We start from the raw sequence: 26388 nt of genomic DNA, 5'->3' as shown, positions 1-26388 counted from the left end.
ATGTGTACAATTTTTCGAATCCAGATCCTCTACTTGTCACAAACAGAAAATTCCTGTTTTCCTGCATCCTGATTGGTCCATGTCATCACTGAAGTTGTCAACACTGCTGCATTAAATGCAGTGTGTGATGATGTGGCCCAATCAGATTGCAACAAACAGCAATCTACTGTTTGAGGCAAGCAAAGGATCTGGATTCATTTCTTATTGCCTGCATATCAATCATCACACTGGTTAGAGCCCAGCTGACCTGACCAAAGAAAAAAACATCAAATTCTGCCAGAGTAAAAGGTTCTTCACTGTAAGAAAATCACAAAGGTCTAAAAGAGCTTCCCTACAATCAGACATTTAAATTAAATAAAAGGTAGTGCAAATTGTGGACCCAAAATGGGTGAATCAGATTCACTTGCAATCTCCGACAAAACGGAAATCAATCATATCGTTTCCGCCGATTCCAGCCATCCATGTAACTTGCTTCCACCAATGGCAGCCGCCACACATGGAAGAAACTAATTCCACACTCCCATAAAGTACCAAAACAGACCTCTTTCCACTGTCTAAAATTGGATGATCTCATTCTACTTCTCCAAAAACTAAGCTTCAAACATCCCGCATAACAAAAGGAATACAACAATTTCCAACAATTGGGAAATATTTTTATAAGTTAAAGAGGGAAAAAAAATGAAAATCACCGCATGTTACCCTCACGCAGAACATCAATCATATTATATATTCGTTTCTCCGCCTTGGATTGAACCTGCATCGATGTGATATTTCATATCATCGTCGCCGTCGTCATAGAGGTGATAATTCAAAATCAGGATATATTGTTTCTCGAAAACAAAAGAAATAAATTCTTGGAATAATAGAAAGTGGGAGAGCAATCAGCACCTTTGTAGAAAGGAAAATGGCAGCATCGACAGTTCCCTCTGCATATATTGACCGGCCACAGACATTATGCTGAAACTCGAACGAAACTCTGGCAGAAAAAGAAGGAAAAAAAAAAAAACATTAAGCATGATTTGGATGTTCGGGGACATGAATATTTGACCAAGATGCTGAGTAAAATTCATATTGAGATGGAAGTTTACGTTTGATCAGGTGATGTGAGATGATACATATGAAATGCATGGCCGGACAGATATTCTTCAGGGACACCCACCATCTCAATTTGTTTTTTAGGATCCCTCACCTGTTGTATCTGTAGACAAGAAGGGAAATTGTTAAAGAATATCAAACAGTGGAGAGTAAGAAAGGGACAGGAATCACCGTGTGAACCTGAAAGGAATCATGAATTGCTTCTTTTTTTCTTTCTTTCTTAAGACATATAACTTTTTATTTTTTAAAAATAAAAATAAAGGTAAAGTACAAAAGGTGGATTGAATGTTTGATCAAGAATTTCTTTGGCCCAACAAACTGTAGATGTGGGACCCAGTACAAATCATCCATATGGCAGGCCTCATGGTGGATATGAGATGCCCCCAATCTCTTCCCCCATCAGATGAACCCAGCTGTCTGGTTGGGGCCCCATTAGATGTCAAAATTTGAGGATAATGTCCATTTTCATCAGGTGGCTAGGATCATCAGGGGTATATATTACACCCTGGCCCATAAGGATTACATCACCCCATGGTGGACCTCACCTGTGCCATTTCTTCGAGAACTGTTTCTTTCGATCGAGCATCATACAAGGGAGAAGAAAGGTAATTCCCTCGCAAGATCGCATCTTTCAGGGTGCTCTGGTGGAGGCCATGTATTGATGTGTCATGTGTGAGAGCTCATTTTCAATGGCTGTTCTTGTGGCAATCTGGACAAGTGTGGCATGTTGGGGTTCTTAGAGACATTGAGGGGACTGTCCATAACCTTATTCAGGACCAGTGGGGATGGCATGATGCTGCAGAGGCTGAGACTTGTGCCTAAAGCTTTTTGATGTTTTCTTTTTATTTTTCTTCTCAAAATTTTCTTATTCTCCTTCTTCTGTTCTTTATTTTATTTTTTATTTTTTTCTAACAGCTTCTTCTCAAACTTTTCTAGTCCCATTATTGTCAAATGCAATTATACAAATGTCGTTTGCCTCATTAGCCATGGCAGCGAAATTGTCTTCAAGGAGATCTGCCACATTGGCTAAACACTTCGTCTGCAAAGGTTAATAGAGGTAAATTTTATTGTAAACAATCTAGCTAGAGACTATAAATCATGATGCCACCCTTCCCTCTTTAAACTCTATTAATAATTCTATCATAAAAGAAAAGGAAGACGGTCGATAGAGCTCCACTGGCTGAAGCCATCCGAACCACCCTGAACTGATGGAAACAACACATTTGCAAGGAATTCAAGTGGGGAAAAAAAAGGAGGGGGGGGGGGGGCTCCATCACTTCATCCAATTGTAATCTCACTACCTTCATATGCTAGCCCATGGACATGTAACCAACTTAGTTAACAATATCCTTAAGACGAAAAACTTAAAAAAGAAAAAGAAAATAGAAAATGCACAATAGAATGTTGAAAACAGAACATGTCTTGTTTTTTGTTTTTTGGCATGTTAAAACAGTAAAGATTGACAAATCAAACCCAGTTACCCAGAGGAGGGCACCAGAAATAAAAGGGAAAAATAAATGTCACACAATATAGGGATGAAAATCAATGCTGTACTCATTAACTTGAAACAAAAGCTTACATAGTTGCATCGATTCTGCTTGGTCGCATTTGACATAATTCCTTACAACTCAAAAGTGGAGAAAATACATCTGAAATATGGACTAAACTACACCTACATGATGATATATCACTGTTTAAAATCAACAGAGAGGAGGCATAATAAACAAAAGAAGAGAAAACACACGTAATGTAGAGTGCGATTAACGGGAGACAAGTTCGGAAAAGAATCGATACCTGTGTATACTTATTCAAAGGAATAGGCTGAGTTTGGATGCACTATATATGCACTATTGAATTGAATTGCAATAAATAGTTCAACAAAGAAGACGAGATCAAGTTGTGACTACCTTACTGTTCGTACTGAGGAAATGGCCCTCAAATCGCAATTACGTTTCTTTCAAGCCCAGCTTGAAAGTAACATAATGCAATTTTCATCCAATCCCCTGATACAAATGACAAGTAAGGTAGCTAAAATACGGTTATTGCCACTTTAACAAATTATTCTAATTCAATTCAATACTATCTAAACACAGCCTTAATGAGATTATGTGTTAAGATAGCTGAAGAAAACAAACTGGTGACACCTAAAAGAACAAGAATGATTCAAAGCCTCAAAGTTGAACATTAAATCATTCTTCCAAATTCCACATTGGACTTGGCCAATGAAAAAAACTTTGATTTTGTTGAGAAGGAAAGAAACAAATCCCATTTTGACAGACTTCTGATTCAACCTCCAAGCTTTTGGTAACCTTTCAAATAAATAAATATATATATATATATATATATATAAAGAATCTCCAGGCATCTGAATGTCGATTCGAAAATGTTCCTTTAAAAACTACAGTTATACTAAGGACGGTGTAAACCAGATATCCCTTCTCATAGGGAACTCCATCCTTGCTTCTTTATGTAGTTTTCTGTTTCTTTTTATCGATAAATTCCTTGCGTCTTCAGAAAAGAAAAAATTAAAAAAAGAACTACAAGATTGCTCAAGTATGATGGTTTAGCCAACATTACCTCATCCAACTCAAATGAGACACCTAGTTTCTGAAAGCACGAGATAACAGCTTTGGCTGTCCCGGATGTGTCCAATTTGCTTGCTTGATGTGACTCCATCACCTAAAAAATTTAAAATGTACCAAACGCATCAAGTTATCCACATTAATTATAAAAACATTTTTCCATAAACTAATAAATGAAAAGAATGGTATGTCTCACATTCACCTAATTTGTTGCACCTAAGCTTGACCTGTGAATCAGTTCAAGCACCAAATTCACAGCTTGAATCATCACAATTCATGATATTCATTGATTACCATTGTTCGATTTGCAAATTGGGAAGAGTTATTTGTTACTGAAAAGTGTGATTGTTGACACATCCACCCAGAAACTGTAGGTGTGTCTAAAAAAAAATAGACGCAATAAAACCATCCAAATTGTAGGCTAGCAAGGTCATAACCCAAAAGTCATATTGATTAAAAGATCCAACCTTCTGATTTGTCATCACCTATATGACCGTTGACTATTCGAACTGTCCAATAAATGTCTACAAATCTGCTAGATACATTATTCAATCAGCGTAATTTTTGGTTAATGACTCATCCTCATTTGTTTAGAAGTGTGGGGCACCACCAAAGGTGGTGGCGTTCGCATGGCTAGTGGGAAGGAAAAAAGTGCTGACATAGATAACCTTCAAAAGAGGAATATGGTAATCCCCAATGTTTGCCATGCATGCATGAGGAATGCAGAGACACTAGATCATCTTTTCATCCCGTATCCCTTTGCTAGAGAAGTGTGGGATAAGTTCATTGTCATCTTTTGAATTTCATGGGTGGTTCCAGGCTCTATAGAAGATATCTTCCAAGCTTGAAGTGGGGTGGGGGGGATAATAAAGGGATGGTGTAGTAGGATTTGTCATTATTTGGGCAATCTGGGGGGAAACGAATAATAGATGCTTCCAAAATCAGAGCGGCTTTGTAGCAGAGGTGGTCAGGCGGCTAAGGTTGATGTTGTAGGATGGGCTTCTGGTATAGATTCTTTCCCCCATGTATTGGGCATCTTTGTTGTAACATATATATATATATATATATATAGGGAAAAGGTACTATGCGCTCGACCTCACAAGACCGTCCCATGAGGTCAAGTTGTGTGGGCCCCACCGTGATGCGTTTCGAAAATCTACCCCATCAGTCAGATGCGCCATTCCATCATGGGCCTAGGTCTCAAAAACCAAGTCAATCCGTGACTTGTGTGGGCCACACCACATACAGAAGTGGGGAGGGGCCATGCACCATTAAAACATTCATAATCATTTTTTGGGCCCACCGAGATGTGGTTTGCAAATCCAGCCCATCCATTATGTGTGTCCCACTTGGATGAGGGTTCAGACCAAGTTTCAGCAGCATTCAAAACTCAGGTGGGCCCCACCAAGTGCTTTTATATGTTTTTGGCATGTCTTCACATGATTTTAGATGGTATGGCCCACCTGAGTTCCGTATACGGCTGATTTTTGGGATATCCCATAATTTAGAGGGGACCCATCAAATGCACAGTGTTGATGGTCGACACGCATCACGGTGGGGCCCACACAGCTCGACCTCATGGGAGCTTATCGTGAGGTCGAGCGCATAGTACCTTTTCCATATATATATACATACATATATATATACACACACACACACACACACACACACGGAAACGCTCACCTGCGAACCAGTTCGTACGTACTACATACGAACTTTTTTGAGAACCCATCATACGTGATGTGGATCCAAAATCTGAACCGTTCATGTGAAGTAGCACCTCGTGAAACCCCCCGGGACCAAGTTTTACTTTGATCTAAAACTTTGATGGGCCATGAAAAATGAAAACAGTTTCCTCCCTTGATTTGCAATTTCTCTTTGCTATGGCCCACCAGAATTTTAGATCAAGGTGAAAATTTGTCACATGTGGTTTCATGGGATTCCGCATCACATGGACCGTTCAGATTAGACACCCATGACACGTGTGCAAAGGTGCGCACATGTGTAGGTGCAGAGGGGAGCATGACTCTATATATATATATATATTTGAGCGGTTCAATTTGAGGTATTTGCATATCATATGCAGAATACCTCAGTGCCTGTGTATCAACTATCATACTTTGCACGAGTATCAAATATTTTTCTTGAAAAAGATTGACAAATAGATGAAGATGGAGAGCATTGTGAAGCCCACATGTGCGCAGTGGAGCCCATCTACATGCCACCTCATTTGCCAAGGCCCAAAGTGGAACCATCCGGCTTCTAAAATAAGGCCCTAGTGAACCCCATAGCCTGCATGTTGGAGGGATGAGGCTATTAAACCTATCCAGAGGCCTAATCAGCTGTTCCGATTACTTTGCAGTTAGATGGCCCAACTAATAGTTAGTCAACCAGTGGTCCCCAAATTATCCACATGTCTGGAATTAATTATAGACCAAACTTTAGGCTTCTAAAGGTCATACAGTTGAATAAAGAGTTACTTTTTTTCTCAAACTTTCAAAAAAAAATTTCTTGTTTCTTTATTTTCCTTGGATAACAAGTGGTTGGAATGGATAGGGCTCTTATCAATAGAAGTCTGCTAAAGTCCTTGTTAGGCTTAGACTTTGATTTATTTTGGATTGTTGCCTAGATATGTGCATTTGTATGGAACAGCAGACATGCTATGATTCCTCATACAGCAAGTTTGCTTTCTAAATTTTTCTGTGACTGGAAACTGTCTGGAAGTGAGATTCCCAAACCCTGTAGTGAACCCCAACACGTATCCTATACTCTATACTCTCAGTTCTCAGCTGGTGGCTGTTATCGTTAAATCACATCTGTTGGAGTTGCTAGACTTGTAAACTTCTTGCAAAGATCTACCTGGAAGCTTAAATATCAGTTTTGAATCCACTAGGCTATTCTACACTCTGCGTGAAAAATTAATCCGGTTTATAACTGCACGACGAGTAAAGCCACAACAGATTTGGGTGCGGGGAAGTATCTATTTCAAAATGTAATCAAGTATAAAAGGCTAGGAAAGGGGAGCATGAGACTGAAGCAGGGAGCACAAGACCGGAGCACAATGCCCTAGTTAGAAGAATCCAGCAACTGAACCAGGTGGTCATTTCAGTTTAAGGTTCTGACAGTTGATGCTTGATGGGCAGCCAAGCATAAGACTTTTTGCTTGTCTAACATTAAAAGTTAATGCAAATTGCTGGGAGAGTCTAAAATAATGACAATGATGAACTTCCATCCATCACTAAGCGGGATTCCCAACATTCAACTTCATATGCTCCTTGTAGTAGATAGCAAACCTGTACTTTTTTTTATCTTGGTAGGACTTCTAGATCTTGTATTAAAAAAAAAAAAAAAAAAATTAAAAAAAAAAGGAGGAGTAACCACAAGATAAGCAGATACTACTCAAAAGAACTGTGAGGAGCTGATAATCTGACCTGAAGAGAATAGCCTGAAAAGGCTCCAGGAAACTGCTCAGCCATAAATTCCATGGCTGCAAGAAATGCGACAACCTAAACAAACAGTGAAAACGTATTGGTTTTCATTCCAAGCAGACCTCTTAAAAGGAAATTCTGCTCACAAAGTGTTAATCTAGCTAAGAATTTTGCTAAATCGACATGCCTCCACCTGCACCTATAAAGACGCAGGGACACGTGCTAATTTAAGGAAACTGTATAGGAAATCCACGCTATGCATCGGATGGGCTCTACAATTTATATGACTTCATTCAAAATTCAGGCTGGTCCACCATCAGTAGCCACTTGGACTGTAGCAATTTTTATTGAACCATCCGCGATTTCCTTACATGTTGGCCAACCTGATAAATTGGCTGGCCTGGTTTGGACCGGATCATTTACACAGGAGGGCCAACATGACAACAGCTCGATGTCCACCACCTGGGCCACAATGGCACACGCAACCACATGTCAAACTGCAAGTGTGAAGATGAGTGTGTAGGTTGCACAAAGCTCCTGAACTATAACAGTGTTGTTTCAAGCACCTGCTTTCCCATCTGTGGAGAAATAACTGCATAAACTTTTGCATCTTCGACCGTCTTATACAACTTCTGCCTATCCCCACCAGTAGTGCCCATGACAAAGGGCACACCAATTTTGCAATACAGCTCTGCATTCGCTGCAGAATAAAGAACAAAACAGAAATTAATAAAGCCACCAAACAAATAGTAGCCACTACTATAAATAGCAGAAACAGCATGAATGGGAAAAATCATAGATACAAAGATCAACCTGAAACTTGTGAAGAGAGATACCAAATAATAATATGCTTGCTTTTTTCTTTTCCTTTTTTTATATTTAACAGCAAAATATGCTTAGATCTGATCAACTTATTTGGAGATATCAAGCAAAATTTATCTAATTAGCAACTAGAAAAAAAAAAATTTAATATTTCTTTTCTTATCAATAAATTAATTTTCCTCTTCATATTCGTGATTTAAATATTTCTTTCAATAAGTAGGAAAAATGGGAACCCAAAAAAAAAAGCATCTAAAAGGCTATAGATGTATTTTCTTATTTCTTTTTCCCTACTTTATGTAGTTCATGTTTTTAATGTAACAAAAGTAAGCATTATGCAGAATTTCACCCAGTAGCAACATGCCAGCTGGTCCCAAGCCAAGGTAAAGAAGGGCTGATGTCAGGTGGGCAGCTGGTCATCAAATTTTTCCCAAGCAAACCATGAAGCCAACCCTGAATAGCTCAGAAAGGCTATGATGATAGTGATGATGGTGATTAATGGAAAGAAACATTAAGGAGTTGTAACGAAAGTGAGCATTAGCTTTTTTTAACCTAACAAGGGTGAACATTATCCAGAACTTTGACAGATAGCGACATGCCAGCTGGTCCCAAGCCGAGGTGGAGGAGAGATTATGTCAGGTGGCAACTGATTATCAAATCTTTCCCAATCAAATCATCTAGTCAACCATGAATAGCTGGAAAAAGGCCATGATGGTGGTGGTGGTGGTGGCGGCGGCGGTGGTGGTGAATAATGAAAAGAAACATTAATGAGTTACTATTAAGGTCCTTTTCTTGATAGCATTGCAAAAGACCTCAATGCATGAGAGAATGAAAAGGAGGAAAAGGTTATAAACTGGGTAAGGTCATTTGAGGGCAGCGATGGAGAAAGATGGAGAGTTTCAAAATTCCATGTCACTGTTGAGAAAGCACTCATGTATTTGGAAGTAAGTATATATTTGTGTAAACTACTAAGGGTTTTTCTTTTTTCTTCTCTGAACCTTTTTTGTTCATCAAGGCTCATTGAGATGTTCAGTTTTTTTTTTCGTTTTTCTTTCTTTTTTTCTTTCTTTCTTTCCTTTTTTAATTTTTTTTTTAGAAGATTTTGCATTTTCAGTCTTCAAAATATGATTTTATATCTTTTTAATTTTTCCAAGTGAGAAATAAACTCCATTTTTCCAGTTCCAAGTTAATAATGTAGAAAAGCTATTTAGAAATCTGTGAAAACAAAAATCTCACATTTCATCTTTCAATCAGATCACAAATTTATTCCAGAGAAAAGAAAAAAAAATAAAAATCCAGACGAAAGAAACTGTCAGTCATCTTCATTGACACTCCAGTTTGAGAGAATGGTTGAGGGTAGAATATACATACGTAAATTTTGTTGTAGATCTGCATACAAGGTATTTTGTCTATATATATCTTTTTACCAAGCAGAACTTGGAAACTTAAGGAAAAGAAGGCTGATCATTTTGAATGGGTGCATCATGTGCCATCGGGATGCAGAAACAGGAGATCATTTGTCGATTCACTGCCCCTTTGCACAAGAGATTTGGTGGAAGCTCTTTCACCTTTTTCAGGTGGAACAGGTTATGCTGCGCCTGCGCTCCATGATGGAATTCTTCAACACGCAGGGGGAAATGGTTGAAAGAAGAGGACGTCAATGCGGGGATTACTGCTGCTCGCAATGTTGTGGCCAATTTGGTTTGAACGTCATCAAACTTTTCAGGAGTCTAGAAAAATCACGCCCACATGAAGTGGAGCTCCTCAAAGCCAAAGGATGAGCAATTGAATGGGCCCGAGCATCAAAAGTTGTACGGACAATCCTAGAGATCTATTAAGGGGACCATGGGGAGTGTCCTCCCCATTGTTTCTAGGATGATTTCTTGTATTGCTCTTCTATAGTTCTTTCCTTTTGAATACATTTCAGAATTCTTCAAAAAAAAAAAAAAAAATTGATAAGAGTTGGGGAGCGGGCTTGGCTTTGTTCCAAAAGACGTTTCTTCACCATATTTTGTTTGTGATCTTGCCTCTGTCGGCCTTTCTTGTTTTCCATCACAAAAATCTTCATTGATCTTCAAAAAATTATAGTAGGAAGAATGGTGTACCAACTTAAGGTAGATGCAAAATGAGGCCCCCTTATTAGGCAACTAGTTCGAAGTTTGGCAGCATTTGGAAATACTGCTGTCATTTGGTTGAATATGTCAAAGACCCAAAGAGTTGCTCTGTTTTGAACTCACCAAGAGTTGATGGAAAATGAAACCCAAATACAGGGGTCCCCATTTTTTTAACCTTTTCATCCCAAAAAATGCAATTTCATTTTTTTTTCAACTAGGAGTTCAAACGAGCAGAATGCCAATTTGGAATTGATACCAACTGCGCCTGACTTCCTACCAAACCATTAAACAAGCACAGAAATAGCATAAACTGAACAGAAGATTTTATAAGTCATTTACCATTCACTGTGCCGGGCACAGTATAGTCCACCACAATAACATTTGGATATTCATCAAAGACAGAAGCGAGAATGCCCTCCCTTTCAATTGGGCCATGTATCTGGATCTCTGTGCCACCTACTTGTACAATTTGACCAGATTCTTCTGAACTGCTGAATGATACAGGGACTAACTGGAGCCCTGCAGAAACTGCTGCTTCAGCAACCGCCCTCCCCATTTTGCCAGTACATCCATTGATCTATAAAGACCAAACCATTCCAAATCATGAGATGCACACAAGTAATTTCGTACAGGTCAACTAACCAGTGAAGCCTTAAGATCCTCCTTCTCAAAGAGCGCCGCTTCCAAAGAGGAAATCTCTCAATAAAGTACATACCCTTTCTTACCATGAGAAAATGCATAGAGGCAACGATGAAATTTGGGGCACAAATAGAGAAAAGGCAATTTCGTCTGGTTGAAAGAAATGTGCTTGAGTAGAAATACTAGCATGTGCATGACGCAGTCCAGGTTCAGGGATTTCTAGCATGCACATGATTTAGCATTCCAAGTTTCCACATCGAAGGATTTTATTCAGTTTAGCAATCAACCAACTATAGCAAGATTAGAATTCATAGGTAACCTTACCTGCAAGACAAAACTCGTTGATTGTAATTGACCTACGTAATGATAGCCTATTAGATAGCTCTTGATTGTAATCACCTATGTAATAAATAGTCTATGACATAACGCTAGGGGGAGACTGGGAGTTTTGTGCTCTCATTGCTGGTCCCAAGCCCAGATAAAGGAGGCAGGTGATGTCAGGTTGGCAGCCAGCATTCTCTATAAGTGATGCGCTGTATTGGAACCAGGTGCAGTGACAAATAGGCAAGGGTTGGCTATGGTGTCCCCCGGAAGCAATGCACCACAACAATGCCTGGTAGCTGTGGCACTTAGATGACCAATGGTCTAACTGAAGTTATGGCCCCTGATAGAGTGGAATGGTGGAACGGTATTCATGTAGCCAACCCCAATTAGTTGGGATAAGGTTTAGATGATGACAATGATGACTTGCATGTATGTGGAATTGGTGCTCTCTTTTCCAGATGGAATATAGGTTCATTACAGGGGAACAAAATGAATCAGATAATGAGATAACAAAACAAAAAGGCAGAACAAAGCATTTCACAAACCAAAAACATCTTGTTTAGATGACAATGTTGTAAATAGAAAAGAGAAGTCCCATATTAGATATAAACTATGCAAGGTACTTATATACACCATCCCCCCCTAATCAGATTTCTCCTTCATTTCATTAGGGCACATCCATATGCCATTAGAAGCCTATGCACCTGACACAAGGAGTTCCAAAAGGACAGCCCAATGGAAAATCCCTACACCTCTAGAAACCAGCCAGGCAATTTAAATTCTGGCCATAAGAATGGTCCAACACAATAGCCATAGGAATGGTCATTAGAAACTATCAAACTAACAAAACAAAACACTAAAATTGATAATGCCAACAGACCATGCATAACACATCGCTACCGCCTCATGCATTCCAATAACTATTTCATCAAAACACGCTGAAAAACAACAGTGTGCTGCCAAAGCGTATGATGTCCCCTAATCTAGCCCATATTCCTAGCTCCATGCATGTCCTCATCAATGTAGACAGTGTCCCACTGTCAACTTTAACATAGTTCACCTACATTAGTGGTTGTTGAAAAGCCCTCCTTCCATTTCTCCATTCTTGTTTATATATATATATATATATATACCATGTACTACGATGCGTAAGTTATCTTTTCTTTTATTGTTCTTTTAATTTCTCATTTTCTTGTTTATATATATATATATATATATATATATATATATATATATATATATATATATATAAAAAAAACTAAGGATAAAACTGTTTTTATTGATGAACTGCAATGAAAAACATCAAAGCAGCAAAGAATAAATCCTAAGAAAAACACCAGATTACAACCTAAATTCATAATCCAAACATAGAAAAATTTCGTGAACATTTACATCAGAAACCCCTGACGTCCCAGAAACTCATTCTACTACATCTCTCTTAGACTGCCATACTCTTTCCCCACGATCGACGTTCGTTGCAAAAGCATCGATTGTTGCGCTCTCTCCAAGTATTCCATAGGATTGCTGGCAAAACGAGATGCCAAGACGATAGCGAGGACTGAGGAATTGGGCTCCCATGCCACACCCAAAACAACTTGTTGACTACTTGAGGCATAGCCCACTGAATACCAAAAGCTTCTAGGAACACATACCATATATGTTGCACGATAGAGCAATGGATAAAAGATGTGATCTACCGATTCTGCATCGTTCATACCAATAGACAAATATTGGGCAGGACCATCGATCTTTCTGAAGATTGTCTATTGTTAAGATTCTCTTCCAACTAACCAACCCAGCGCAAGAAGCCACCTTAGGAGGCAGAGGCACCCCATAGAACCAAAAGGCATGGAAAAGATTTTGTGAACTAGAGGTCGATGAATCTCTAAGCATCCTGTACAAGGATTTGATTGAGAATTTCCATTAGGTGACATCTTCCATACCATGTTATCTTCGAGAGCCAAAGAGGGCTGAATTTTGTGAAACGCTTCAAAAGAAGTGCTAAATCTGTGGCTTCCTCATCTGTTAGTGCTCTTCAACAAGGGGGGCAACACACACCTCCTCCATCCATGTGCAAAGGCAGTCAGTAACTGATATATTCTTCATGGGGGTTAACCTTGCCACAGATGGAAAATCCACACCCAAATGCCTTTCTCCACACCAAGAGTCTTCCCAAAAACATATACATGAGCCATCCTCGAGATAAAAGGCCACTCTGGATCTGAACAAAGGAGCAATTGAATTAATGGCCTTCAAATACCTAAAGCTCGATAAAGAGAAGACTGCTTGAACTCCTGACCCCCCTCTTGGACATCATATTTAGCTAAAAGAACTTCTCCCCACATCTTACCATCTTCAGACGCAAATCTCCATAACCATTTTCCTAGGAGTGCCACATTCACATCTTCCAACACTCAAATTCCTGCACCTCCTTTCAATAATGGTTTACATACCTCCTCCCACTTAAGCAAGTGGAATTTGTGCGTCTCCTCTACCCCTTGCTATAGGAAGTCTCACCTCAGTTTTTCAAGCCTATCCAGAATTGTCTCCAGGCATTTAAATAAAGACATGAAATAGAGTGGAAGTTTGGAAAGTGCCGCCTTAATAAGAGTAATACAAGTATACAACCTGTCAGCGATAAGTGACGACCCTTTCACTTGGATAGCTTTCTTTCAAATCTTTCTATCACCGTACTCTACAAGTGTTTCGCCGGTTTACCTATGCATAACGGAAGCCCCAAGTAAGATAATGGAAAATCCCCTACCCCGCACCTGAAAAAATCCACAAAGACCAACACCTCTTCTTTGGGAATCCCATTGCCTAGTATTTCGCTCTTTTTCACACTGATTTTTAGGCCTGACAACTCTTCAAAATACCCCAAAATTTTTCTTAGGTTATCCACCATTGTTCTATCTGCATCACAAAAAAAGAATATTGTCATCCGCAAATTGAAGGTGAGAGATCCTTCCCCCATCATGAGCTCCTTTGAAACCATCTATAAGGCAAGAAAAGAGAAGAATGAACGCATCCAAAGAATCCATTTGTTTCCACATCCAATTATTTTCAACATGTACTCAAGAAACCCCCAATCCATGATCATATGCCTTCTCTATGTCTAATTTGCATACCACACCCTTTTTCCTTCCTTGTGTCTCGAATCTATGCACTCATGGGCAAGCAAGGCGCTATCTAATATCTATCTGCTTGCCATGAAAGTGATTTGATTCTCCAATATGACCAAAGCTAGCACCAATCTGAATCTAGAAGCAAAGATTTTTTGCCAAGATCTTGCCAATTAAACTAATTGGATGATAATCTTTAAGAGACTCAACTCCTTTCTTGGGAATGATAGCTATGAAAGAGGCCCCCATCCACTTTGTAAGCCTACGCGTTTTGAAGAATTCTTTCAAAATTCCACCACATCCCTCTTAAGAACCTCCCAAAGAACTTCATAAAAGGCCATAGGATACCCATTGAGGCCCAGGGCTTTATCCTTACCCAAAGAATCAATGGCAGAGTTGATTTCTTCTTCTGATACTGGCTTCTCAAGGGAATCCCAATCCACTAAACAATGGAATCGCAAGTTATCGAACAAAGGTCTTCTCCTCCCCTTGCTAGCTAATAACCTTGAATAAAAGCACACAATGGTCAAGCAAATTTGATCCTTCTCTTCAATTCTGTGGCCATCAACCATCAAACTGCTTATCTAATAGTTGCCTGCACTTGCACTAGCAATGTTATGGAAGAATCATGTATTTTTGTCGCCTTCTTTGAGCCAAAGAGCCCTTGATCTCTGTCACCCCACTTGATTTATTCTTCCTTCAAATGCCTGGAGTAAACTACCTGCATAGAAATACGCAACGCCTTTGCCGGTCTTCTTCAAATAGCTCTCCGCTCCTCTTCTCCGCTCCTCTTCCTTGATATCCAGTTGATGAATTTCATTCAAAGCACTTTCCACATCTTCATTTCTTTTGCTTAGGAGCTCCCTCTTCCACTCATTCAACTTGCCCTTAAGAAGTTTCAGTTTTTAAGATAGATGATAACCAGCTGATCATGTGATATTAAAAGATTTCCACCAATTTCTAACAACATTAGCAAAACCTTCAACTTCTAGTCACATAAGTTCGAACCAGAATGGTCTAGGTCCCCAACTATCTTCCATCACCTCCAACAGAATAGGACAGACGTCGGAAATGGACTGGGGAGACCAGATGACAAAAACAGAGGATACTTATCTATCGAATCAATTGATAGCATAAATCTATCCAATCCAAACATGATAGGATCAGCCCTCCCACTGGGATATCAACCATATCGTTCCGACTTACCCATTCCTAGAAACCTTTTGTACTTTTAATGATTTTGCTTCCATTTCATTTCTCGTGTGAAAGTCTTATTACATTGAAGTCACCCCCACCACATCATGGGTGACTAAATTTCGCTCTAACTAGATTCAGCTCTACCCATAGTAAACTTCTGCAAACTAGAAGACAATAGACCATAAACTACAGTGAAGCACCATTTGAAATTTGAACAAACTTCCTTGAGCAGAAAAAATACTAAGAAAGAGTCAAGAAATACATCTTCCAAAACCCACATATCCTTGTTCCGTGCTACTACAATTCCCCCTTGTTCCGGGCTACTACAATTCCCCCAAAAGTACCTTCTGGGTTCAATGCAGCCCAACCTTTATTCCTTATACCCACAAGGAATTAAGAATTTTGTCATCAAAAGCTTCAATCTTGGTTTCTTTAAACCTAAAATTTAAACCTTATATTTTTTATATACCTCACTAACTTGAAACCCATTTTTCCTTGCTTCTAAGCTCCCTGATATGCCAACTGAGCACCTTCATTTGGAAACTGTTATGGAGACCCTTCCCTTCTTCCCTCCACTGAGCTTACTAGTGGAGTCGTAATTGATGGAACATTCTAAACTAAGTTCTCTACATCCCCTAGGGTTCTTGACCTTAGATTTCTATCTCTTTGGTTTATTCAATTTCTAGGTACCTCTTTCCTCAATAAACTGTATCAAGCCTTGGGCATCGTCATCTCTCGCTCCAAAAGATAACCCTGCCAAGCTTCCTATGCGCTCTAACATGTCTTGGTACCATTCCCACTCCTCCATCGTCATTAAGGGAGCCCCCGCCATTGACGTGGCTTGTGTCGGCCAACAAAAAACAGTAAGGAGCTTCACTAATCCCATCTAGGGTTTCCCGCAACACCTATATGGGGTGTAAAATATAGTGCATCGTCGAAATTCTCCACACTAGCTACTTTGTCAGAGGAGAAGAAGAAATCAAAAGCCACAATGGGATCATCTTAGAACATTGAAACATCTTCGACAAAAGGGAACAGCATCCTCCCGTCCTACTCAACCTCAAAATTTGATACTCATGGAGGCTATTTGCGCACCCATCTCATGGTCCTGGCCTTCATTTGCAAATGCACAGTGAAACTCTGCGTAAGGCTCTACTCCGAAAAAAAGGCTTCTCATTCCCCCCCTCTACTCAAAAAGTCCCGGTTAAGTTCCCGTGTGTAGTTTGAAGAGAGTGACTCATGCCGATCTTGGATTTTTAAAAAAAACAAAAAAACAAAAACAAAACAAAAAATTCCTCATATCAAAAGTGGCACGAATGCCAAGTGATCTAGATCCCTCAGTACGTGTGTAGAAGGATGGCCTTTAATATCGAAATCCCAACCCAGCTGACTTGTGGTGAATATGGGAGTTTCGGGATCATCATTAATGCTTTCAATCTTCAACCGAACCTCTGGATGCCCTTCATCCATCGCCCAAACCTCTAGATGTAAACGTGTAGCTCGATAGTTTTTAAATCGTTGAGGAGACGAATCAACCTACAAATGGCTACCTTCATTAACAGCCACCACACGTGTCAGCCTAAGAAGCCAACCTCTCGCATGCGGCCTAATTTGAGGCTCCAAACCTAGTCTAAAGTAGGGATTAGGCCTAACATTCAATACCCGGTCCTCTCTCATCAGCCCATCTGTCCCCCGATCCTTCTCCTAAACCTGAGTAACCTTCCAACCCTCATCCCGAACTTGACCACCCGCCAAACCTCTGGACTTGATATCTCTTCATCCCTAACGAGAAGCACCAAACTAGAATGCGTGGATGGTTGGAATGTCTCCATGTCACCCACCACCCTATCATCTCCACCTACCCCCCCCAACTGGGGCTCTGTTGGAGTAGCAAGAAGGTATTCACTCCCCTACTCTCCAATAGCTAACTCTTCCCGATTTGCCACGCTCACCTCGCTTCAACCACTCCTCACACCATCTACACAACACTCCCCAACTAAGTTCCCTCATCACCCCTACCTCTATCCTCTCCTCCCCAACTCAAATTGCTATTGATTTTAGATCTTCCCAAATTGATCTCCTCTTGATGCAAATCCAGGCCACATTGATCTCCTCCCCATTTTCAGTTGGAGGATCTAGGGGTGTGATCTCCCCCAAACACAAGCCTAGGGCCTTGAAAACGTCTGCCATGGACAATTCCAATAGAACCCCACAAAAGGAACCATATCTCGACTTCCCCAAACTTTCACCTTCCACTTGTGAATCGCCCTTATTGGGCCATCATTGAACAAAAAGCCAGCCAATATGATCTAATCTACATTCACATCCAACATAACAGAAACCCATTATTTTGTAGCTCCCAATTGTTTGAAGATGCAATCAGCCAGTCATCCACCTTAATCTATTCTAGCGAAGAGCCCTCCCTAATGAGGACAAGCAAGGAATACTCAAGGTGAGGAGTCTTCTTTAGAATTTATGGATTAACATTAATCGCCTTAGCACCCTTCTCCTCTACCTTCCATGCCCAATCGTCTAACTTCTCTTGAGATGCTCTTTCCATTAGTAGTTCTTCCTGACTCGCGTTCACTCCAATCCCCTTCCACCCTACTGCATCTACAAAAGATTTTGGCACCCAAACCCCTTTTCTCCACCCCTCACTCCCTTCCCCTTCTCTACCTGCTTTTCCCCGGTGATTTCACTATGCCCTTCAGTAAGCTTATTCTTCACTATCCCACCTGAAACTCCCTCCCCTACTATCTACTTCCCCCTCTCCGAATCCCCCCATCTATCTAAAGCCCCTCACCCATCAGTGAATCTGGCTCATAGTGCACTTTATGCACTAGAAATGCCTAACCCTAGATCAACTAACCATGAACCTCATCCATCGTACTCTTCAGATCCTCCATTGTTTGTAGGCAAACAAAAGCAAACCCTCATTTAGCCATAGTCTTCCTGTCCCACGGGATGACGACGTCCATGACTCACCCACAGTTACCAAAAATAGCACCAAGATGAGTCTTGGACCACTCGGGCAGAAGTGCTCAACATAGAGCGTCGAACAAGCTCTATGGCTTCTACCTCCATCTTTCTTCTTGCCTTGCATCTTCCTAAAAACAGTTACCCACCCTTCCTCGCTGGCAGAGTGAGGCATTCCGATGACCTTTTCCTTATCATCGCCGCATTTTCCTTTACCTTTATCTAACGGCTCCGAATTTTCCTCTTTTTCCTATCATCAATGTATCTTCCAGTCACGCTTGTTGTTGTTGCAACACCTCTCACAAGAGGAAGATTTTTCCCGAATCCGGCGGCTTCCTCTAGTTTGTTGGAACAAGTGGGACGACAGTGGGTGGGAGGAAGAAGCTACTTGGAGGTTTCGAACTTTTTTTCCATCACAATTTGCTTCAAGATTCCACTTCATTCATCATGCAAGAATAAACAAACTTATGGAATGCGCTCAAAACCTATTGTTTTATGTCACTAGCATGGGTAAAAGGTTCCTTATTGTCATGCATTCAAACTCTTATATGATGCCCAAGCAACAACCCTACTAAAAATACCTCCTCTTCTTTTTCTTTTTTTGGCAAAAATTCTCTTTTTTCACTTCTTCCTTTTTCCTAAAATAATAGAAAATGGTTTTAAAAAAACAGTTTCAACTATGCTCACTAAGCTTTTGAGAAAATATCCAAATGACAATTGCTTTCTTTTTTAGAAGATTGAATGACAATTGCTTTCTCCCTTGACTCTTTAAGATTTCGAATTTGTAGTAATTTTATTTTTGTGAATTTCACAATACTTTTATTTTGTATTATATAAATTGCATTTCCCATACGAGAGACATCTAGTCATAAGGCATTTCCCGTCTCCGTTTCATACACATTTACATTTCACATTTTGTAATCTGGCCACCATAGTATTAACCCTGACAACTCTAATATTGAATTTAATTATTAGAACAATGATCCATAGAAATGAAACAGCTACCCATTAACAAAACAAGGACACAAGTTGCCAGCAACCCTTGCCTGCAGGAAGTTCCTTACATCAAAAGCTACATGGGGCCCCCCAAGAAATCTGTGAGAAATCCACCCTATCCATTAGTTTCTCCGGCTCATGTTAGGACTAATCTCAAAAATGAGCCAGATCCAAAACTCAAGTGGACCCAGTGTTCAAAATATCGGTATCGCGCAATGTATCGCGCCCTTGGGATACAGATACGTATCGGTTATCGCACAGGATATATTGTTTGTGTCGCATGATTTATCGCACTTTTCGGGAAACATTGGAAAATTTGATAAATTTTTTAATAGAACTTCAGGGAGTATTAAAAAAGATCCTAATACACACTTTTAAATAACAAAATCTCAAAAAAGAAGTGGACATAATAGGTTTTCTTTGTATAGGGTCCTCAACTACGCGTGGTCCGATTGAACTAAGACAACTATATTCAGTATGCACCCCGTCCATCCATTTTTTCATATCATTTTAGGACATTATCCAAAAAATGAAGCATATCCAATAATCAGGTGGACCATACCATAGGAAACAATCGTGATTGACCATTAATGGGCCACAAAAATTTGGATCAAGCCGATAATTGTTTTTTCTCTTCAATCAAACTTATGTGAAGTTATCAACAAATTAGGTGCCTAATAAAATATAGGGAAAATCAAGGTGCACCCTAAGAAGTTTTTAATGGTACCGTGTTCAACCACCACTGTTTCCTTGAGTAAAGTCCACCTAATAATTGGATCTTCTTAATTCTTGGGATCATGTTGTAAGATGATATGAAAAAACAGATGGACGGAATGGATACAGAATACACACATCAAGTTGGGCCCCATGGTATGGGTTGTACGTTCTTAGGTGAGGCTGGGTCTCACCTAATCTACTCTCGCCACCACACTGGATCTTATCATACTGAGTAAACTCTGTTGAGCCCACCATAAATGTATGTGGTTTATCCACGCCGTCCATTCATTTGTTCAGCTCATTTTAAGGGTTGAGCACAATTTTGAAACATATCCAAAATGGGATGTTTATATGCTATCCAAACCGTTTGTAAGGTCATTACAACTGGGACGAAGTGAAAACACCAAAAAGATAGCCTGATACAAAACTTTTTTGGACATGAGAATGCTTCAATGGTGCTCACTGAATGCCCACTTTTTCCTCTCGTGTGGCCCACTTGAATGTTGCATACACCTCATTTTTTGTCGCACATCCTAAAATGAGCTCGCAAAACAAATGGACGGGGTGGATTTCTCACAAACATCTCAGTGGGCCCCACTTAGCATCCTTGCGCAGGAAGTTCTAGCAAAAGGCTTTCACTGGAAATTGGCGTCCCAACGCTACTCTCGGGCTCTAGTTGTACAAACTATTCAAAGTTATATGGGCCCCACAATAATGTATCTATGATATCCACACCATTCAATCATTTGGAGAGATCATTTTAGACCATGAGCCCAAAAATGAGTCATATCCAAAGCTCAAGCGGACCACACCACTAATAGCAGTGGGACAGTGATTCTCACCGTTAAAACATTCGTAGGGCCCTCCATAACTTTTATTTTCCATCCAATCCATTCATGAGGGAAAAACAATTATCATATTGATCCAAAACTTCCGTAACCTCCAAAGGGTTTCAATGATAGACTTTCAATATCCCACTTCTATTTGCAGTGTCGTCCTCTTGATCTTTGAATCTGTCTTACTTTTCGGCTCAAGCCTTATGACGATCTTGAGAAATGGACAAACAGTTTGGATATAACGCATACCTTATGATGGGACCCACACACCTTGGTGACGTCAACACACCCGTCTGCACGGTGGTGTGCGGTACAACGGCCAACCCAAATTCAGAGGCGGATTGGGTACTGTGTAACTTAATACGCTAAGCATAATGAGTAAACTCTGTGGGGTCCGCTATGATCTATGTATTTTATCCAATCCGTCCATACATTTTACCAGATGATTTTTGGGCCTTATCCCAAAACTGAAGCATATAAAAATCTAAAATGACCACACCACAGGAAACAGTGTGAATTGAATGTCTACCGTTGAAAATTTCTTAGGGGCCATAGAAGTTTTGGATCAAGATTATATTTGTTTTTTCCATTCATCCATGTTTGTGTGATCGTACGAGAAGGTTGGATGACAAACAAACATCACCGTGGGGCCTAGCAAGGTTTCAACGGTGGAAATCATTATTTCCACTGTTTCCTGTGTTATGGTCCACTTGATCTTTGTATAAGCTTCAATTTTGGGCTCAACCCCTAAAATGAGCTGGAAAAAAGGATGGACGGTGTGGATAAACCAAATATATTCACAGTGGGCCCAACAAAGTTTACTCAGTACAGTAAGAGCATACTATGTAACTCAGTACACAATCCGATTTCCCCAAATTTCATTAAAAAGGGCCCGGATGCCATTTTTTTTTTACACAGAGAGGGTTTCGGGCCCGAAACCCTAGAATCTCTCCCAAATTGGTGATTTCTCCGAATCTCGCCAATGATTTCGCCAGATTTTGGAGAGGATTTATCTGGAATTCACCCAAATCCAATCGAAAGCTACTCTCTTAGGCATATTGAACAGTTAAGAGATTTTTTTTTCTATATTTTTGGAATTTCTGGATGAGATGCGGATGAGATGTCGCCAGAAATTCTGCAATATTAGGCATTATCGTGCGATATATCAGCGATATCTCACGATATTTTGTGATATAACGGACGATAAATGGATTTTGGAAATTTTTTAGTATTTTTCTGTATCTATGCAGGGTTTCGTATCGCTGACCGTCGATACCGATATTATCGGCCGATATATCGGCCGATATTATCGATATTATGAACACTAAGTGGACCACACTGTAGGAAGCAATGAGGATGGAAAGCCCACTGTCAAAACCTTTATGGGGACACGAGTTTTGGATCAAGTTAATATTTGTGTTTTCAATTCATCCCAATTAGAATGACCTTATGAAAGGTTTCAATGGCATATAAACATCATGGTGGGCCTCAGGAGAGTTTCAATGATGAGCATTTCCATCCCATTGTTTCTTGTAGTTTGGTCCACTAAAGTTTTGGATATGACTCATTTTTTGCATCATGCCCTAACATGAGCCGGAGAAACTGATGGGTAGGGTGGATTTCTAACGGGCATCTAAGTAGGCCCCACATAGCTTCCAACCGCAAGAACTTCCTGTGGGTGGGGGTCGCAGGCAACTCGCATCTCCAAAACAATCCATTCTTGAACAAATATCCAAGCATATTAGTTATATAAATTTATTTAACATCAATACTAGCCAATTGATTGAATGGTTGCATTTACAACTATATAATCTATGAAAATTCTCAATTATGGTTAAAGAAAAGAATGACCAGAATAAACAATATCTGGGACAGAATGCGTAAAGCTAAAGCGAGCAGTTTATTAACTCCATACCATGAGAGGAAATGTGTGACTTTGAGGTGTGATTGATGATTTCTCAAGATTTGCAGTCATTATGTGGCACGAGATTTTTGGAGTTGACAGTTTCTGCTTTCTGATAATAGCATTCTCCCCACAACTTCGAGAAAATAACTGCCTCTGTTTTGCATTTCCTTGCTGAAAGATAATGGTGGGATTTTGAAGAGTCAAGCCCATCACCTGTGGAAAATTCAAAATATGGACTTGAGTAAGAAGAAAAAGAAAGCAGAATGAATACTGTTTTGAGTCTTAGGTGCCATTTGATAAAACTTATTCTCAACACTTATACAATTTAGACCGTTTGGCAAATCAAGATTATTAAGTTCTTAAATTAATTTTTACTGAAAATATGGGTCTTTTTTCAACTCCCCTCCCTTCACTTAATGCTAAAGGCTGAATGCTGAAAGTGGTGGTGCATTAAAATTTTGTTTCAGTTTTGACTAAAATATCCCTAAACTTATTTCAAAATTACAATTCAGCACTTAACTTTCAGAGCTTATTTTTCAATTTATCAAATGGCACCTTAGTCAGGCTAGGGTGCTCCCTAGCAACAACACACTAAAATCTGTAAACCCAGTGGAAATGGACTGGGGTTCCTGTAATAGACTGGAAGAGTACAGATAAAGAAGCGCATTCAAATGAGAAAAATCCACCACACCACTTGGAATGTGGGAACTTTGTCAAATGAGAGTATGGAATTGGTGGATACAGTGAAAAGGAGTGTTAATATGGCATGCTTGCAGACCATGGTATTCAAAAAGGGTAGTGCAACTGCCATAACAGTAATGATGGGAGCCATTATACAATACAGGGCCATAACAGTCATTCTGAAAAAATTGGTCTGTAACAGCTGTAATGGCCAATACAAGGCTGATACGTTTTCTTCCCTTGGAAAAAAAATGACCATTACAGGACCATAATGGCTGCTATGGCCTGTATCAACGGCCATAATGCCGGCCATTATGACCACCATTACCATTATTGAATACCTTGTAGGAGACGAAGTGGAAATGAGCAGAAACCAAAAGGATGGAGGATAGAATATCAAAGATTAGGAGAACTAGCAATAGACGTGATGATTAAAGCAGTCATGGGCAAAGGTGATAATTCATATCATTAGCACATGCGCACCTCAAGCACAACAAGAAGAAAGTATTAGAAAGCACGTTTTAGAAATATTGGACAAGCTAAAGCAATGATTGTAAAACAGGTTAAGGATACTCATAAGTAGAGACTTAAACGGGCATGTAAAAAAGGATTGTGGTGAGTATGGGAAATTAAAGGGTCGGGTCCAGTCAACTTGAGTTGGGCTGTATATGTATAAATGCCTTTGGGAGGGGGGGCTATCATACTATGTATATTTGGGTCAGGAATTTGAGTAAGTAGTGTTGGGTCATGAATCTACCCGAGCCTCACCCAAATTTAAATCGGATTGAAGAAATCCAACATGGGGATCTTTTGGATGACATGAGATCCAGATCGGACTATTCTTACATAATTTGGGTGTGATTGCTATGCAGGAACAAGGAGGCCCACCAATGACCATGATGGAGTTTAGGACAAGAATCCTCCGTGTATTGCACATGACCTAAAACCCATGTTCACGTAATCACAACCATGCAATTAAGACATGCAAAATGGATGGTCACACGTAAGATATGGGCTACTCGTTGATTGCACCCTGCTTGGATGGGCTACATGCCTAAAATCACACCAATTAGATGATCCAAGCCACCCATTGAAGCACTTTTGCCCATCGAATGTCCACCATTGCTTGCACTTTTTTCCAACCATCCAATTATAAGCCTTAAGAGTCTTGAATCATGGCTAGGATGACCCGACTGGCGAGATTTTTAGGAAGGCTCCATCCATGGTAGCGCCTGATAGACGAAAGGTTCGGAACAGTGTTTTAAATAGCATGTAGCATATAGCCTAGCATTCAGCCCTCTATGGTGTGTAGCATAAGCTACATGATACTTCTATTTTTTTAATTAAAATCATTGGAAAAATACAATAAATTAGGAAAATTAAATACAAAAAAGCAGCAAAAAGCTTTGACGGTGATGATGGGATCGCCAAAAAAAAATCAGGCCTATGCAATCATAAGGTGGGCTGCACCACAGAAACTAATGTACAGCCACTCAAAAAGCCTTTGGCGGTTGGCCCACATGATGGTTGGATCCACCCTGCTGGACTGGACCGTGGGCGCCACCATAGAAAACAATGGCCAGCTGTAAGCCACCTAACGATATCAGGCTTATCCTATCCAACCATGACGTGGGCCACGCCATAGATAACAATGCACAACCACCCAAACACCTCCACTGAAGCATGGTGGGCCACGTGATGGTTGGATGGGCAGAATGCCATGCCATACACACACTACAGCAGGGCCCACAGAAAATTGTTGTAGAAAAATCCTAAAAGGGGAATTTTTTTGAAAAAAATCCCCAAAACAAAAAAGCATAAATCTTCATCCAAATGAAAAACAACTCATAAGAGATGCTAACGGGCAAAACATACCTCTATCAAGCTCGAGAAAATATTCGATCAATCGAAAAACTGAATTTTTGAGCTTCAGAGACGTACGGACGTAAAAAGGGAGAATTAGAATTATTTTTTTCCGCTCCAATGCTCTTGAAAATACAGTAAATGGACCTTCTTGTAGTGCCGATTGATAGATCAAAATCACTTCTTCAACAGCTTCCTGGACTTCAAGAATCGAAATGGGGTTTTCGGGCCTGTTTGGATGCCTGTAAGTTGGGTAAGTGGGAAGTGACTTACAGGCAAATCTACCAAAAAACTGCAGGGGGATGGGGGTGAGAAGTCACTTCCCTGTAAGCCACTTACAAGCTCAACGGTCAGATTTTAAAAAAGTGAGGAAGATGGAGAAACGCACTCTCCCTCTCTCCGATCTCTCTCTCCCTCTCTGCAATCTCTCTCTATCTGCAACGACCGCCCTCCCTCTCTACTCGTCCCCGGTAGGGTTTGATCGCAATGTTCCCGTTTTTTCTGCTTTGAAAGCGGGAGTAGATTAGGAGTTACTCGTACATAGGCATGCTCACCTGTGCACGTGCGCACGTGCGCACCTTTTCACACGTGTCATAGTCCTCTAATCCGAACGGTCCATGTGATGAAACATCCCATTAAACGCTCAGGGACCAATTTTCACCCTTATCTAAAACTCTAGTGGGCCATATCAAAATGAGATGAAAATTAAGGGAGGAAACTTTTTTTTTTTATGCCATGGCTCGTGAAAGTTCTGGATCAATGCAAAAGTTAGGCCTCAAGGTTTCATGGGGTTCTGTATCACGTGGACCATTCAGATTTTTTACTAACATCAAATATCATGAGTAATCAAAAAAGTTCTCACGGGAACTCCTTCCAACAGGTACATAGCTTAGCATTTTGACAAAAGGTGATTGGGTACTGAGTAAAACTCTCTAAGATCCACTGTGATTTGTGTATTTGATCCACCTCATCTATCCATTTTAATAGTTAATTTCATATATTGATCTCAAAAATTAGCTATATCCAACTATCAAGTGGACCACACGACACGGAATGGTGTGAATTGAGTGCATACAGTTGAAAATTTTTGCTA

The 26388-nt window shown here is 40.1% G+C and overlaps 1 protein-coding gene and 1 long non-coding RNA gene across 5 annotated transcripts; one reads left to right on the top strand and one right to left on the bottom strand.

Moving 5' to 3' along the window:
- Window positions 1-371: 371 nt before the first annotated feature.
- On the bottom strand, window positions 372-25784 carry LOC131221632 (4-hydroxy-tetrahydrodipicolinate reductase 2, chloroplastic-like). Of its 4 annotated transcripts, none has more exons than XM_058216922.1 (9): window positions 25308-25782; window positions 22761-22964; window positions 10378-10615; window positions 7672-7805; window positions 7109-7183; window positions 3673-3774; window positions 1089-1198; window positions 889-976; window positions 372-754 (listed from the first exon to the last, which is right to left on the bottom strand). In XM_058216922.1, the coding sequence occupies exons 2-9, from the start codon at window positions 22959-22961 to the stop codon at window positions 686-688; spliced, it is 1017 nt and encodes a 338-aa protein (XP_058072905.1). In that variant the 5' UTR covers window positions 22962-22964; window positions 25308-25782; the 3' UTR covers window positions 372-685. The 4 variants fall into 4 exon arrangements, with proteins under 4 accessions (XP_058072905.1, XP_058072906.1, XP_058072907.1 ...); XM_058216923.1 differs by having other exon boundaries at window positions 25374-25782; XM_058216924.1 differs by having other exon boundaries at window positions 25443-25782.
- LOC131221634 (uncharacterized) lies at window positions 3284-7963 on the top strand. Its single transcript, XR_009159507.1, has 2 exons — window positions 3284-3567; window positions 7629-7963. It is a non-coding gene; the product is annotated as an uncharacterized LOC131221634 (long non-coding RNA).
- Window positions 25785-26388: the final 604 nt, after the last annotated feature.

This window comes from Magnolia sinica, chromosome 12 (genome assembly GCF_029962835.1).
Source record: "Magnolia sinica isolate HGM2019 chromosome 12, MsV1, whole genome shotgun sequence".
In the NCBI taxonomy this organism is placed as follows: Eukaryota; Viridiplantae; Streptophyta; class Magnoliopsida; order Magnoliales; family Magnoliaceae; genus Magnolia; species Magnolia sinica.
Note: the sequence above shows the minus strand (reverse complement) of the source record. Positions and strands in the feature narration are given on the sequence as shown.